The sequence below is a fragment of the Lepisosteus oculatus genome, chromosome 13 (genome assembly GCF_040954835.1).
Source record: "Lepisosteus oculatus isolate fLepOcu1 chromosome 13, fLepOcu1.hap2, whole genome shotgun sequence".
NCBI lineage: Eukaryota > Metazoa > Chordata > Actinopteri > Semionotiformes > Lepisosteidae > Lepisosteus > Lepisosteus oculatus.
Genome location: NC_090708.1, coordinates 15,875,166 through 15,891,796, shown reverse-complemented (window position 1 = coordinate 15,891,796; position 16,631 = coordinate 15,875,166). Strand labels below are relative to the sequence as shown.

Below are 16,631 nucleotides of genomic sequence, written 5' to 3'. Positions count from 1 at the left end.
TGACTGGTTGCATCACTGCCTGGTATGGGAACTGCTCCACCTGGGACCGCAAAGTACAGCAGAGGGTGGTGAAGTCAGCGCAGCTCATTACTGGCTGTGAGCTACCAAACATTCAGGATATCTACTCATCTCAAGGACCCCAGTCATCCCAGTCACAAACTGTTTTCCCTCCTACAGTCCAGTAAACGGTTACCGAAGCATTTGGTCAAAGTCCAACAGATTACGGAACAGCTTCTACCTCCAGGCAATAAGACTGCTAAATAGCCAACCTGCAGCTTCTTTAGCAAATCACCCGTAATGGCTACATGGACACACAATTTTCACTATATTGTGCATACTGCACTACTTGGACATAAAATATTGCATACACCATGGACACATACAGTAGCAGCTCTATTTATATTGAGTTTTGTCTGTGTTTATTTTATTCAATTTCTATTACGTAACCTTCATTTCGTGATTTTATACCCCTGGTGAGCTCGTAGAAAATACATTTTACTGCCAGCAACTACTGCTGCATGCTGTATTGTTCTGCATTTGATAAATAAACTTTGATTGATCGATTTATAATGCAGCCCTGCATTGTTATTAAATTATGAAAAGGCTAAAGTGGGGAACAGTGGGGACTCATTTAATGTAAGTAGCTGGTAGAAGGATAAGGCCAGGTTTTGAGACTACTTTCCACAAGTTACACCTTTTGGTTTTATGTTTACATTTATTTCTTGCTTACTGAAACGATCTGAGAGAAATTACATCTTTAATCCACTGCGGTACAGTACATGTCCCTCTCTCTTCCTGGTGATCTCCCATTCGAGTACTATCCTGGGAAGCATACACCTAATAACATTAAAGTAGGAAACATGCCACTCATTTAAGATTTGCTACTACTTCTTACTTACAGTGTAAGCCCCTCTCTACACTTTAGAGGTGGTCATCATTTTGCTGTACTTAATATTATCTTCTGCCACAACAGGACGCAGTCTCCCTTAAATGCACTCATCAGATAACCTTATGCCCTTCTAACCTGACAGATCGTATTCGCTCATCTGCGAACACGTGTATAGAAATCGTGTCCCTTTTTTTCACAGGAATACAGATTAAATTCTGTTAATACAGTATGCTGCTTAACATGGCTTCTGCTAATCAAGACTGTTTCAAAAGTAACTGATGCCTCAGCTCTCGCCTACATCCTGCCATGACACTTACAGTGTGTTGCACTAAGCGCAGTTCTCCCGCTGTAATGTCCTGTAACTTATTGATTGTGCCTACTCACGGTAAGAGTTATCTACACATAAGCATACAGCATGTACACCACTGCTCCCTATCCAGACTCTTCACTGGTGGTGTTCTTGCCGTTTCATTTTGTTTGTGCAGCTCTCGCCCAGTTTGTGCAGCCCACTTGATTATCTTTTTTTAATCCTATTGTACCTGCACAACTGTGCCATGTACATATAATTCACCTAAACGTTCTATATTGTAATTCACCCAGGATAATGGATTCATTATCACCATGGATTGTGCAAAACATATAAATATGTACGCTTATTAATCTGAAGCCTTAATTTTTGTCTTCTTTCCTTGATTGTTACACTATTCTGTCTAGGATAAAATAGTTTAGCATGCTCATGGGTGCAAAGTTTCTACTGTCCTAGTGAGAGACTGACAGAAATGCTCACTGCATGTATTCAGTATTGACTACGAACAAGTAAAGTTGTTTACTTTACTTACTTAAACACAACGTTTCGGCTGTGGGCCTTCTTCGGGTGTGAAGACTTCAAAGCCGAAACATTGAGTTTCTTTTCTTCTCTTTTCAGCATGGAATAAAACTTCACTTGTTCCTTGAAATGTGAACACACTTGCTTAAGTAGCACTACAGCTGATGATGATGGCACATTTTTTCTGTAACTGGGGGTCGCGTCGCGTGTTAAGTTGCCTGTGAGAATCTTTGGCCCGACATAAAAAAATGAAAAAACAATTAGGCAGCTATGGCAAAAAACACCATCTTCATTTCAGAAAAAAGATGAATCATAAGGGCAAAAGCCACCTGTGTACAATCATTTTTTCTGCCTTTCATCTTTTGAGAATACTTCTTTTAATGTGTTGAGTAATTGCAAACTGTGCAACAAGGCAAAGAAGGCACATCTTCTGCTCTCATTTGCTCTTCATTTCACTTACTGTACCTGATACAGCAAACACTCCTGTCAGATAGCCATGCTTAGTTTAATATCTGAGTCTGGCTTGTAGAGAAACTTCTTCTACGTATCTTGACCACTTTGCACAACCTGTGTAAAAACTGTTTTTATATATCACAGCCGAGGGCATGGTTGATGTCCTTCTCTTCCAGTCTGACCACCCTCAGCACTTTTTAAAAATGAATCAGGGAATGTTAGTGAAGAGTTTCTTGTATGGCTCCTGTTTTCTCTTTATCATCGTTTCTGATGACACCACACAGGGCTGCATTTAATTCTTTCCGACAGGCTGTCAACAATATTTATCACTGCTGGCAATTTAGCTTTGGAGTTGGTATTTAAAGGAGGGCTAAAGGCCCTTAAAGCAAATTTAAACAACCATCACATTTAAATCATGAGAGTAGACTCAGGACCAAACCAGGATAAGCACAGCCGCGTCGTCACACTTCTGAATACCAGGACAAGACAAGTTTAGATGTGTCAATATTGGCAGCAGGTTAAGACTACTAAACAAGTACAGTGCTCACTGTCCTAGCCCACAGGTCAGCAGCCAGAATTGTCAGCCAATCGTTTTCCACTTTGCTTACTTGTGTCACCTGCACATTAGGCTAACCGTAACACTTTCGTACAAGAATAACTTTGAAATAGCCTATACGGAAATAAATTCTAACCTCATCAATAAGGTTGGAGCTGCTTGTTAAAAGTAGTATTTCTCTTTCCTTGGTGGGAAACAGACAAAAGACAGGATAGTTGATAACTATCTTTATATCATACAAAAACACTTACCTACTGGAACATCAATGGCCTTTCACTTGAGTCTGCTATTATTTGTACCCGATAAAACACTTATGTCACCAATTAAAACGATTCTCTCCTTTACTATACAATATTCTGTATAACATAAAATGATAATGGTTTTAATCATGTAAAAATATTTATTATGCCGTTTTCTTCATTCAAGATATGACCAGAGTTGTTTCTTCAAAAATGTTTTTAATATTTGTTTAAAGAATTGAACTAAAAGACAAATGAAATAGCCATTTATGTTTTTCCAAAAAATGTTTCAGTTGTTATATATGGATTTTCTTATAAACCTATCATAGATACGTACTGACAATAGACCATTTAATAAACAATAATTTTTCTAGATATCGTAGAAAAAAATGCTAAAACACTAGAAAGTTCAAAGTTAAGGTCACACAAACCTGTTTAAAGAATTCTGACTTTTGGGGGATGTGGATACTACCAATACACTCGATTAACTGCTAATACTACTTATGTGTTTTCTAGTTTGTTGGATGTTTCAGTAAATGAGCAGGATTGCAGATTACTGTGGCTGCAGTGCACAGGGCCAGTGCTTTTTAAACAGAGTAAAGGACAGAACCTTTCAAGGGTCCAAAACACAAATCGCGACACTATTATAGTAAAGTGTCTGCCTTTGACACCCAGCGTCTCGGTAGTGCAGCTCAGGCAGATACGTGCTGCTCCCCCAGTGCTGGCTATATGGACAGAGAAAAAAGACACTGTTACATAAGAGGATTGTGACAGAGAAGCATGGTGCATGTCAGTTCACCACTAATACACATTGTGTACCACGAGTTCTAAAGGTCACACATTCATCATTTGCTGCTAAGACTGCTCAGGACTGTGAATGTTTCCACCCCACTAGTACATTAATTATTGCATGCAGTGTACATTAGTTTACATTCACAATATAATGGTCAAACTCGAGGCCAAACTAAGTCATTGCTTAGGTTTTTTACAGATCAGAAGGAGACCTAGTTAGCAGATGGTTAAATATAACACATGAAATGAATGAGTGCCTTGAGACTAAAAAAAGCACTGTGGTCAGTACTGTTCAAGAAGATGTGGTGTTATTGCAGTTTATAAAAGTAATGCGGTCAATCTGATTCTAAAGAAATTCATTCTACCAATGTTTCACAGGAAGATCAAGGTCAAGCCTTTGAGTAGAATTTCCGTATGGTTACATTGGCGAATATTGGTATTTTACAAGTGAAGATTATATACAGCCTGTTCTTGTTTAGAAGACCGAGTAGAGTAACTGGGAAAAGTGATTCAGTACCTAAAACATAAAAGGATGCCTTGATGCTGCCTGGACCTTTCACTCCGATGTAGGTTGTGTACGTGTGTGGATTTTCAAACCAGGGTCTGTTTGTACAAGTGAGCTCCTTCATTAGATTGAATTCAGTGTCATGTTGAGTACTGGCAATTGCAGAGACTGGGGCTAAAGTGATTGGGGAGCCCCACAGCATTCATTGTTACTACAGTCCGGAACAAACAAAAAAGTGATGCATTAGGCATCATTTGAGTGAGGACTCTTAGTGCACTGTGTTGATGTCAGCTTGCCAACCATTCAGCAACTAAGTATAAAACTTTGTTGGTGGTCTGCTTTGCCGATTCAATAGGAGCAAAAATAGAAAACCATGGCAAACCAGACAGACTCTCCTCCTTGTTGTTATCAGTGATTGTAGTGCAGGGGTCTCAAAGGATACAGTGGAACAGGTTTTCTAGGGCCTGCTTAAATCATTAACAGCTTAAGGACGTAAAGAGAAGGGTTAAACAGGTTCGCATTGGTTTATCGTTTTATAAGGGGTAGAAAACCAGGATTGTATTTCTCAACAGGTTGAGGGACCCTTGCTGTAGTGTGTTTAGGTTATGTTAGGAGTTCTCACAATCTTCCAGTATGACCGCTACATTGCATTATCTTCTCATAGGAGTTAAAAACAGATGAATAAAGAAAAAAAAACATGGTCTAACCAAGGATGATGTGTACCCTAAGAAATATAGATCTCACAAGCTGCAGCCTGTTCATTTTCACTGCCATTTATGGAGGAACACCATTGCATTCCAGAGTAACTATGGAGGCAGATTTGTAGCTATTCTTGTAGCAGAACTGCCTATTTCTCTGAGACACCCCCTGATGCAGAATGACGATACCCCTACAATAAAATTGCAGGAACACCTAAGTCTGAAATGGTTTTGTGCAAATTGACCTTCTGCTATGCACAATGACTTTGGATTTTAAATATAAAACACAAAAAATATATGAACGGGTGATGAAAACATAACCCATGAACTATACCTCTCTGATTATCAAAGTATTCAGTGGTTAAGAATATTGAAATAATTGAAAAGGACAGCAAAGCTCCAATGAAAAGTTCATAGTTAAGATATAACAGTGTTAAGCACTTTCTTTCAAAGGCAGTCAGTCTTCTCCATGTCTAATTAAACATTTTTAAAGGAGGAAAGACTTCTGATTTAATTAGCAGAATCACTTCTTGGTGTTTTTTGGTCACTTTTCATAGCTAGATCTGCATATTTCAATAGTCACTACTGCAAATCTGTAATAAATTTAGGGGGTTGCTTATTTTTTACTACATTTGTCATGTGTGTCTTTATATTTCCAACGAGAAAATAGTAGAGTGCATAGGATTGTTTAGACTTGATATTATTGATTGGGAGCTGGATGGATTGGCTTGGGACACATCTGGGTAGATGCTTAATGTGGACTCTCATGATTACTTATGACCCTGACCTTGTCTCTTTCCCAAATGCTTAATGATGTTTTCTAATTGATAGATTTGTGTGCATAAGCAGCATTGTGAGGAGGCATTGTGAGAAGGGCAGGGCAGAAATCCAAATCCTGGAGAATGGCAGGCAAATGTTTCACCATGTTTACACAAGTTTATTTTGAAAGCTGATTGTAATGAATTGATTCAATTAATCTGTATTCCACATAATATACCCACCACAGCTGGGCACGTGCATAGAAGCTGGCTGCCTCTTACACTCATGTGATATAGATATTTTTACTGTTTTTTATCATTCTCTCCCCTGGGTATGTTTTTGCCTGTCTTCCACGCAATTCTGAAAAAGTGAAGGTTTTTTTGTTTTGTACCATGTGCCTCATATTGAAATCTTATAGCTAGGGTTCACCTTTGCTACATCTAAGATTCAGCCAGTCAAAAGTGAACATCCAACTATTTTCTAACCACTTTATTCAATTCAGGGTTGCAGGGGAGCTTGAGCCTATCCTGGCCAGCAATGGGCAAAAGGCATGGTACACCCTGGGCAGGACACCAGTCCATCACAGGGCACCAACACAAACACGAGGGCCAGTTTTTCCAGAAGCTAAATGACCTACCAGTTCGTTTTTTGGCTGTGGGAGGAAACCAGAGCACCCATAGGAAACCCCCGAAAACACAGGGAGAACATACAAACTCTACAACAAGTCCTGAATTGAACCCAGGGCCACTGCACTGCGAGGCAGAAATGCTAACCACTGCGACACTTTGCCACCCACAAATGTATTTACTAAATGCATTTAATTTTTTATTTTCACTACATTAAGTCCTGTGGGAGGTCACTCGAATTCTCTTACTTCATTGTAGATTTCAATTAAAAAAGTTTTTTCTATATACATTGTTTTATGTGCATTTAGAATTTCCTTGTTCTTATAAACCATTGCAGACAGAGCTTTTGGCATGCCTTGTGCTAAAAGGTATTTCACAATTATTTGTGTTGTTAAAAAAATATGGTTTAAAGAGTTTTAATTATCAGTTCTGCAGACTCTATTTCTATGACATTATGGATCATAATAGTCTTCAATATGATTCGTGAGTATAAACCAGTGCTCTATATTTTTAAATAATAATGGTAGGTTTGTGTCATAAACAAGCAGTGCATTTTTAGTAATTATTTTAGATTAATGTTGTTTAAGATTAGGTTTTTCAGTTTTTCTAACTGCAATTGTAAATTCAGCCATTTTCTAACCACTTCATTTCAAAAAGCCGAAAAAGCCGGAGTCTATCCTGGCAAGCAACGGGCACAAGGCAAGATACACCCTGGACAGGACGCCAGTCCATTGCAAGGCAGACATACATGCATGCATTCACACCAGAAGCCAACTAACCTCCCAGTATATGTTTGGACTGTTGGAGGAAACCTGAGCGTGCAGAGCAAATGGACACAAACACGGGGAGTTCATACAGACTATACAGTACATATGCAGATAGCATCCCCAGCCCAGAATTGAGCTCAGAGCTCCTGTGCTGTGAGTTTGCCATTCCAACCATTGTACCATCATGCCACCTGCAATTGTAAATCATTGATCAATATTCCCCATTGCACTTAAATATTTTAGTGCAATCTAGATTTGTAGAGAAAAAAGGAATTTGACCCCCTAGGGTTTTGGCTCAGGGATTAGTAGCACAGTGCAGATGCTTTAATTTAATCAATATGATCTCCAAAAGTGGTCAAACAAACATGGTCAAGGATGACCTATAGATATGATCAGCTTTTACAGAGGAACCCACCAGTACCTTTATGATCTCACTCTGTTCATGTTTGGAGATTTGGACAAATGAATCTATCTTTTACGCTATATTCAAATTTGATGGTGCTCAGCTGCCCACTAAACATAGAAAGTTGAAAGCTCCTTAGTGGAGAAACCTCTTATAAGTTCCTTTCCATGAATAGCATACCTAAAGATACTTAACGAAAATCCTTCTGAGGTATTTAATACTAAATGAGTAATTACTTGAGAGCTAAAGCAACTCTTTCTCTCCCACCAAGCTTCAGATCAGCATAGTCGCCCCAGGACTCTGACAGAGATATACAGCACAGTGCATTTTAGCTTGCTAAGGAGAGTACAATCAAAAGCAGCCAAAATGTGTGACATGGGAGGACTAGATAACTTGATAGCCAACACTGCTTACCTGCAAGCCCGGAAAAGTGGGGATGGTGACACAAAGGAGATGCAAAAAAGGCGGAGGAGCCTGTCTCTTCCCAAGCCCGAGCAGTGTGTGGAGCTGCGGCAGAAGACTGAGATGAATTTTGAAAACCTGTGTGAGCAGCAACCCATAGGGAAAAAGTTATTCCGGCAGTTTACAGCAACCGTTCCTGAGTACCAGGTGGCTATCGATTTCTTGGATGAGCTCAATAACTGGGATCTGGCAGAGAGCACCTCCAAAGACAACCTCCGCCAAAACATCACCACCAGCTTCCTTAAGCCAGACTCCAAAAACTTCATTGCCTACCTGTGTGCAGAGTTGGCCGAGAAGTGCAAAAACGTCACCGAGAAAGATTTTGAAGAAGTCATGGAAAAGGCCAAAGAGGAGACAAGAAACTTCCTCAAGGGAAAAGCATTTGACGAATATCAAAACAGCCCCTTCTTTGAAAGGTTTCTGCGGTGGAAAGTGTTTGAACGCCAGCCCATCACAGAGAAATACTTCTATGAGTTTAGGATTCTGGGAAAAGGTGGTTTTGGTGAGGTAATGATGGTCTATCTTTGTTATCCGCTGCACTATACACCTTGCACTATCTGCAATATGAAATTCTGGTCTGATGTTTCTTACAAATGACACATTTTCTACAGATTGCATGTTTCACAGCCAGTGAGTCCTAAATGTATCCCCTTGGGTAGTGGAGAAATTTCCATTTATGATACTCATTGGCAACAATAGATTTTTGTTAAATGCCATAACATAGAAAGAAGATACTCATTATATTGTAACCTGAAATAAAAGGGCTACTGTATTTCAGGAAATAAATACTCCTGATGTTGGGACCACATTTCTTTTTCTTTCTTCTGCAGGTCTGTGCTATTCAGGTCAAAGTGTCTGGGCAAATGTATGCCTGTAAGAAACTGGACAAGAAAAGGCTGAAAAAGAAAAAGGGAGAGAAGATGGCACTTCTAGAGAAGGAGATTCTGGAGAAAGTCAACAGCCTCTTCATTGTCAAACTGGCGTACGCGTATGAAACCAAAAGCCACCTGTGTCTAGTGATGAGTCTTATGAATGGAGGGGATCTGAAATACCACATCTACAATATCGGAGAGAGAGGCATAGAGATGAACCGAGCCATCTACTACACAGCCCAGATAACTTGTGGGATCCTGCACCTTCACTCCATAAACATCGTGTACAGGGATATGAAACCAGAAAACGTGCTCTTGGATGACAACGGCCAGTGCAGATTATCTGATTTAGGTCTGGCAGTGGAAATTAAAGAAGGAAAATCAATCAATCAGAAGGTACGTAGAGAGCAGGCTTCACTCACTCCGACAGTCATCAGTATCAATCTACTTTACTCTTAATGCCAAAGGATTTGTCCTCACTGAGGGCCTTACTAATGGCCACTTCATTACACAACAGATGTGTGCTTACTTATTTTTCATTCTATTTATAGGCTTAAGCCCTTATATTTATTTCACTTTTAATGCAATATTTCACCCTTACATATTTTCATTTTCAAATGAGGCTATAGCCTAAACATAAAGTTTGGTGATGAAGCTGAATATTTTTGTTTTACAGTAAATTGTGATTTTGAAGATAAAACTGCTAAAACATAATCTGATTGTGCTGCTCTTGTGTTAACTGGAAAAGGATACAGATTAAACCTACTAAACCATCTTTCCATCCCTAGAGGAACTAGAATTTTTATTTCATTAGTGAATGGTATTGCCCTGCCATACTGTACATTAACTGATACAAATTAAAACTGACAAATGTACTGTATACTCCCACAGCATTAGTACCTGAAGAGCTACTTTACCGTGGTTTTCTGGGCTGCCACACAGATAAAGGATGAAGCTGCTCGACAGGAATGTGCTTTAGTAAATGTTATTACATGATATTACTTTCTTCAGGATAATTAAATTGCTATTGAACATAAACATATAGAAGTACAAGCACTTCTGCTTCACACATTCACGTAATCAACAGACTGCACCCCTCACCAGCTGTGTCATTATGGTTAGAACACTGAAAAGGAAACAATGTTTTTGACAGTTAATCTAATTATCTAATGCTCTCCTATAGCCCAAGCCAAGCAAGTACGACATTGCTGGCTTTGTGAACATAATCTTCTTTAGCAAGCATTGCCTAAATCTGTTTCAATCAGATAATCGTAAAAGCAGGACCTCCATTGTAGTTAGTCTAACTCAAACCAGTTACATTTCTTTAATTAAATCCTAAAGCAATTTAGAATTTCTCTGATGAAATATAAATTTGAGTCGTGGTGAAGTAATAAGGCCCTTAATAGGCCTTCGGCACTTTGCGGCGTCATCTTCTGTAGAAGTGCTGCTCTCTTTAGACGGATGAAGATGGGCTCAAACAGACAGGAATCCCTTTAGGAGAATCTGATGCACTCACTGTTGGAAATTGGAGCTCTTTTGCCAATCCCCAGATGTGACCAATCAGTGAGCCCAAATGACACCACACGCAGTGGAAAGTGAGGACATTGCAGTCCTTGGCTGGGTCTGAACCCCAGGTAGAGGGAAAAGATATATCAAAGCAGACTACTTGCTTGCCAAAGCTACAGTGACATGGTTCATTCCCCATTCACTACAGTACCACAGCTCTGGCACACTTGGCCAGTCTCTACACAAGAACTCCACGGAGCTATATTGATGGTCCTTCTGTTTTACATTTGTTATCATGACAGAACGTATCCATCCAGTATGTACAGTATGTAATTCTCAGTAATCTCTTGAACAAAGTCCTCAATAATGAAAGATGCACAAGCTGAAAGGCACCCAGCAAATAAAATGCCCTAATTTTATTTTTTTATTTTTACACAACTTCCTCTTTATTTTTAATGGAGTAGGCTGGCACCAATGGATATATGGCCCCAGAGATCCTGAAGGAAGAAGATTACACCTATTCTGTGGACTGGTTCGCCCTGGGCTGCAGTATTTATGAGATGGTGGCAGGCCAGACTCCTTTTAAAGACTTCAAGGAGAAAATGAACAAGGACGAAGTCAAGAGGAGGACCCTGGAGGAGGAGGTGAAGTATGACCACCCCAAGTTCGATGAGCTCACCAAGGACATATGTAAACAGTTTCTAATGAAGAAAGTCGAGGACCGCTTAGGATGCAGGTATGTGCCCTGGAGCCAAAATGGGTGTTTTTCTAAGTTTACTTCCACCATTTGATATATGCATTTCAAATTTTATGTGGCTGAAAAAAAAAGAAATTACTCTTTAAGATGATGAAGATTATGTGGTTTTCAAATAAAAACTCACTAACCTCTAAAGCAAATTGAATAGCAGAAGTATTTGACCCACTCTCTGAAAAGTATTGAGGGGGAACGTAGCTCTTAATATTTAGTTATTGATTTTTTTCCAACTTTATAGGGCAATACTTACAAAAGGAGGAAAAATGTAGAGGGGCTTACTTTTTTACATTACATTTTACGCATATACTGTCTTTTAGTGTTTCTGGTAAGATAAGTAATTTGCCATTTAGAGCTGCCCAGATACCAGCTTGTCTTGGGTGAAGGTACTTGTATTGCAATGGGGGAAGGAGGAGTAGGGGAGTGGGAGAAGATGAGAGAGCTTGTTCCCACTGTGTTCCTGAGGATGAGGAGTTGCTTCTGCCACCCTGGCTGGAGCAAGAGGAGGAAGACTATAGGCCTTGATGGAACATGAGGAGGCCAGAACCTGAAGTTGGAACTATCTGAAGTCCCCAAGCTTGAAGACAGCGATGTCCAAGAGCCGCACCAGGTACCCTAACCAGAAGCATGTCAACCTTCCACCTGGCTTACGCCCACAAGTGGAAACTATGTGAAATTGCTTTTTAAACCTAGAAAAGGAGGCACTTCTTTACCTGAAGGTTTGGGGTGTGGGAGTCTGGAACAAACTACGCAGACATGCTGTTGAAGGCCAATGTTGTTGAAGAAATGGCTGGAAGAGATCCTTGAATCAGTTCACCTCTAACTACCAAATGGGCATAATGGGCCAATGGCATCATCCTCTTGTTTTAACCTGTTCTTATGCTCACTGTGGCCAGCTCACCCCGTTTCCCTGAAGCTGGGAGCCCCTCTCTGTGACGTGGACTGTGGACGCTGGCAGCAGCTCCCACTCGCTCTCACTCATTCTTTCAGCCTGTGCTCCCCCTGCTGGTGTAGTGGTGTAGCTGCAGCAGGGCTCCCCTCACTGGAGCAACAGTCACACCTCGGCATCATCCTCTTGCAGGGGGGTGGCAACTTCTCCTTCTTCTCATGCCCCTCTTCAAGACGGGGCATCTTTGTTTTCTGCCTCCAATCTTCCTCAGGCCAAAGTAGCAGTAGCAACTCCTCATCCTCCTTTCTCTCCCAGTGTCTGAAGCAAGGCAACCCTAAACTGCTACAAAGTCAATTCTTAGAACCAATTAACATTTTTTTTTATTTCCCACCTATCAATTACTTTAAAACACTGAAAGAATTAAAGTGCTAATGCTCCATTCTCAAATATGCATGACTGTCCTTCTGCACTAAGGTTTATTTTAAATAAGCTGAATTCAGACATCATAGTACTCCTTGTTTTACAGAAAGCCAGGTATACTACACCTGTAGGTATACTTTATAATACTTGAATACAAGCCAGGCAACTCATAGTTACAGTAAGTGTTAGGAAATTATTTTATAAAGTATCTTAAATCAGTTGCAATTTCTTGATTCTGAAACTTCTGTAATCTGTAGTGCAGTGTGGGTCAAGAGGCGTAAAGATGAGTGAAGATTCTCTTCGTGTGTGGTGCAATCACAAAACAATCAAACTGATTTTCTGAACGAGATTCACAAATTGTGAAGTTTTTCGTTTTCTCTTTCAAGTGACAATACGTTATCTCTTTCGCAGTGAACAATGCAAAACATCTGTGAATAAATTCTTGATTTATTTTATTCTTCAGAGGCACACATGATGATCCAAGGAAGCACGCATGGTTTAAGTCTATTGTCTTCCAGCGTCTGGAAGCTGGGCTCATTGACCCGCCCTTTGTGCCAGACCCCTCCGTTGTGTACGCAAAGGAGATCGGAGACATTGCAGACTTCTCCGAAATCCGGGGGATAGAGTTTGACGACAAGGATAAGAAGTTCTTCAAGAGGTTTGCCACTGGGGCAGTTTCAATCCCCTGGCAGGAGGAAATGATAGAAACGGGACTGTTTGACGAGCTCAATGATCCCAGCAGAAAGGAGTCGGCCGCAGGAATAAATAGCGAATCCAGGTCAGGTGTCTGCGCACTTCTCTGAAAGACGTAACGTCAGGAACACACAAAAACGTATCACAGCACTATGTCTCTTCTCGGTTATCTAAAGACTCTGATTATAATTTGATCAGGCCTGTCTCCTGAGTCTGCCTGGATGGACCCTAAAAAAATGCGCAAGGGACTTGTCTGAAGGTGAAACGGGAGCGCAACTTGAGAGCACTGCCCATGAACAGAAAACCTGCGGAAAGCTTCCAGATGCTGTGTGTTGTGTAGTTCACGAGTCTAGCAGCAGAGGGAGACAGAATCTGTGTGTTCTCAATGCTAAAATGCGAAACAAAATGTGGACTCTGAAATGCAGGCATTGCTTTGCAACTCCTTGATGCTCTGTTTGATCTCAATCTCAGATGCTGAAATCTGATAATACACAGCCTGCTCCTGGATAGATGGGCTCCCTGCTCCCTAAAAAGTTAAACGCAACGCAAATATACTGATAAATGTATGGTATTGGTATGGCATTGTACTGATGATTCAGAAGTGTAGTGCAATGCTAAGACTATACCTGTTATTTTTAACAAAAAGCAATACAGAACTGGAATTTGGTAATTTTATGTTTATGTTTGAAAATGGAATACTTAGAAAACCTTCACCTTCTTCACCATCTTCAACAGTGGTATTTACTAATTTACAAAGTATATCAGATACCACGTTCATTTGAAAATGATAGATCCTGCTTAGAAAGCCATGGAACTCAATCCATGGAGCAGTATATACTGTATATATAAAATAATTGTCCATACCCTTTTTCTGAAATATCTTAATGAACTAGAAAACTATTAACTAACTAGTTTAATGAACTAGAAAAGGTTCCTCACTTGCAGTTATGTGTTTAATAAACACATTACACTTAAGATAAGATTAGATCACTTTTTTAGCCGTATACAATTTCTTGCATTAGGAATTTGTCTTTTCACAGACCCCAGCTTGTTCTCCATGAGATACACAGGCAGGGAGAGAGAAGCTTAGGGGCAGGGCACAAGGTCAGCCATTTATACGGCACCCCCAAAGCAGTTGGGGTTAAGGGCCTTGCTCAGGGGCCCAATGGAGTAGGATTTCTGTGCCAGCTGTGGGATTTGAACTGGCAACTTTCTAGCCACAGGTGCAGATCCTTAGCCACAGTGCCACCACTCTTAAATTACTAAATGCAATTTTTGGAGATGGAGACCGTCAGTGTTTACTGTATGTCTACAAATGTATTCATGTTTTAACATATTTAATGCCATTCATTTTATGTGTATTCATGCACCAAGTTATAAATGACAGCTGTACAGTTTTCAGGTATTTAAAATCTGTGTGTGGTTTCCATTCACATTTGAATATTATTAACTTCATGAACGATGAGTTAAAGCACTAGCTCAAGAGCAGGCTGAACTCTAAGGTCCCGGGTTCGAGCCTGGTCATGCCACTCGCTGACTTCAACCAGGATTCCCCAAGCAGTGACCGAACAACTGAGGTAGGGTAGGGATTAGTCAGCCAGGTCTCTCCTGGCTCTTGGCCAAGCAGCGACCCAAGTGACTTCCTGGGTGCCTACAGGCACATGGTGCTGTCAGTGATGGTATCCCTCTCCTGCAGTTGGAGCTGTACGGGGGTGGGTTACTTGTGAGTTATAAAAGACAAGTGACTGGAAAGTGAACAGGTCAGAGAGTCTCTCTACACTTCCTCATTCTCCTGTGTGTGGAGACAGGGTTTGCAGCTCTGAGCTGAGACTGAAACCACAAAATAATAAAGTGTCTTTTTTACACATTTTTACAACTGACTGCGTGGAATATGCGTAAGCAAAATGTATGGTCTCTGCTCAGCTTGTATTGCACTACATTTGTAGACCAGATTAAAGTGAAGCTTGAAAACCTGTCCAAGCTCTGCTCTTGAAGATGTTCTAATGAAGCATGTGTACACATGTACAAACATACACACATTCTGCAGATCAACATTAAATACCTACAGTGTAATTGTGTATGACGAATACTGTTCATAAACCTTTTACTAATTTTTAGACAGTGGTTTTCTGTGGTGTTGAACCAGAAAATTCTGATCAAGTGTAATGTGGCTACTGATCTCTGTTTTGGAAGGAAAAGGTGACTTATTGTATATCAAGAAGTTTGGGATCATTTGTACTGAAAAGTTCCATACAAATACAAAGGATTCTTCTTATCATAAGAGTTAAAACATTGCAAAATTTCTCAAATTTCTAGAATCAAATATTTCTCAGTTGAATTTTTTAGAACTATTTCTCAATTTTGTAACTGTTTTATTCCTCACATTTTATTTTTTAAATAAGAAACACAGTCATAACTGTCGTTCAGGACGTAGCGAAGTGGTAGGAATAAACATCTACAATCAGTCAAGTTGTAAGTTTATGAAAATTGAACATCTAAACTTGGCAAAAACCAATATTTGCAAATCATATCCATTGCTAAATTCTGGAAAAACATACCAGAATCGCTTTACAAAAATAATTTTAAAAAGGTATGTGCCTTTTCCCAAGATTAGTACTACATTGTGTCTTAGAACCAATTAATCACAAATTCCTGGTACATATGCTTGGAGCATTTTCCTGCTTTGTGAACTATATGTATGCATTAAATATTGAATACAGTACTTACCTAAATTAGTCCTGCAATGAGGTGACACAGTGGCGCAGTGGTTTGTATTGGTGCCTTACAGCACTGGGGCCCTGGTTTAATCCTGGACCTGGGGTGCTATCTGTGTGGAGTTTGTATGTTCATGTGTTCATGTGGGCTTCTGAAGGCAAACTGGTAGGTTAATTGGCTTCTGGGAAAACACCCCAGTGTGAGCGTCTGCGTGTCTGTGTCTGTGTGTGGCCTGAGATTGACTGGAGTCCCGTCCAGGTTGTATCAGGCCTTGCGTCCGTTGCTTGCCAGGATAGGCTCTGGCTCCTCTGCGACACTTGATTGGAAGAAGCTGTTAGAACATGGATAGATGGATGGTCCCACACTGGAAATCTCCCAGATGGATTCTGTATTTCAGGGCTGGAGGAATAGATTTCTAAAAATCACTTTGGGGTCCTTTTGAATGAAAAGCACTATATGAAGTGCAATAAATGAAATGAATTATTGGAACTCTCACACGGTATTGATGTCGTATTCCTACTTTCACATGCTGCTGTTAAAACCTGTAAACTACCAGAACAACATCATTCTGCTGGCTAAAAGGTTTTATGGACAAAACAATCTCGTGAGGTAATGTAATTATCACAGAATTATTCTACAAATCTTTAACTCTCTTCAACTATTTCTATCTAAATATTTTACTTATGGAACCAGTAAATGTACTTTTGAAGAATATAACTGCTAGTTTTTTGATGGATATATTCTCAGCATCGTGGAGCAGCAGTTAGCATTGCTTCCTCGCAGTACTGGTGTTCCTGGGGTACCCTCTGT

At 40.1% G+C, this 16,631-nt stretch overlaps 1 protein-coding gene across 2 annotated transcripts; it reads left to right on the top strand.

Annotated features, from left to right (window-relative positions):
• The first annotated feature begins 7,763 nt into the window (after positions 1 to 7,763).
• Positions 7,764 to 15,079, top strand: LOC102693571 (rhodopsin kinase grk7a). Of its 2 annotated transcripts, none has more exons than XM_006637711.3 (4): positions 7,764 to 8,482; positions 8,806 to 9,243; positions 10,818 to 11,089; positions 12,877 to 15,079. In XM_006637711.3, exons 1-4 carry the CDS (start codon positions 7,880 to 7,882, stop codon positions 13,214 to 13,216), a joined length of 1,653 nt encoding a protein of 550 aa, XP_006637774.2. In that variant the 5' UTR covers positions 7,764 to 7,879; the 3' UTR covers positions 13,217 to 15,079. The 2 variants fall into 2 exon arrangements, with proteins under 2 accessions (XP_006637774.2, XP_015216557.2); XM_015361071.2 differs by lacking the exon at positions 12,877 to 15,079 and adding an exon at positions 11,460 to 12,866.
• The last annotated feature ends 1,552 nt before the right edge of the window (positions 15,080 to 16,631 follow it).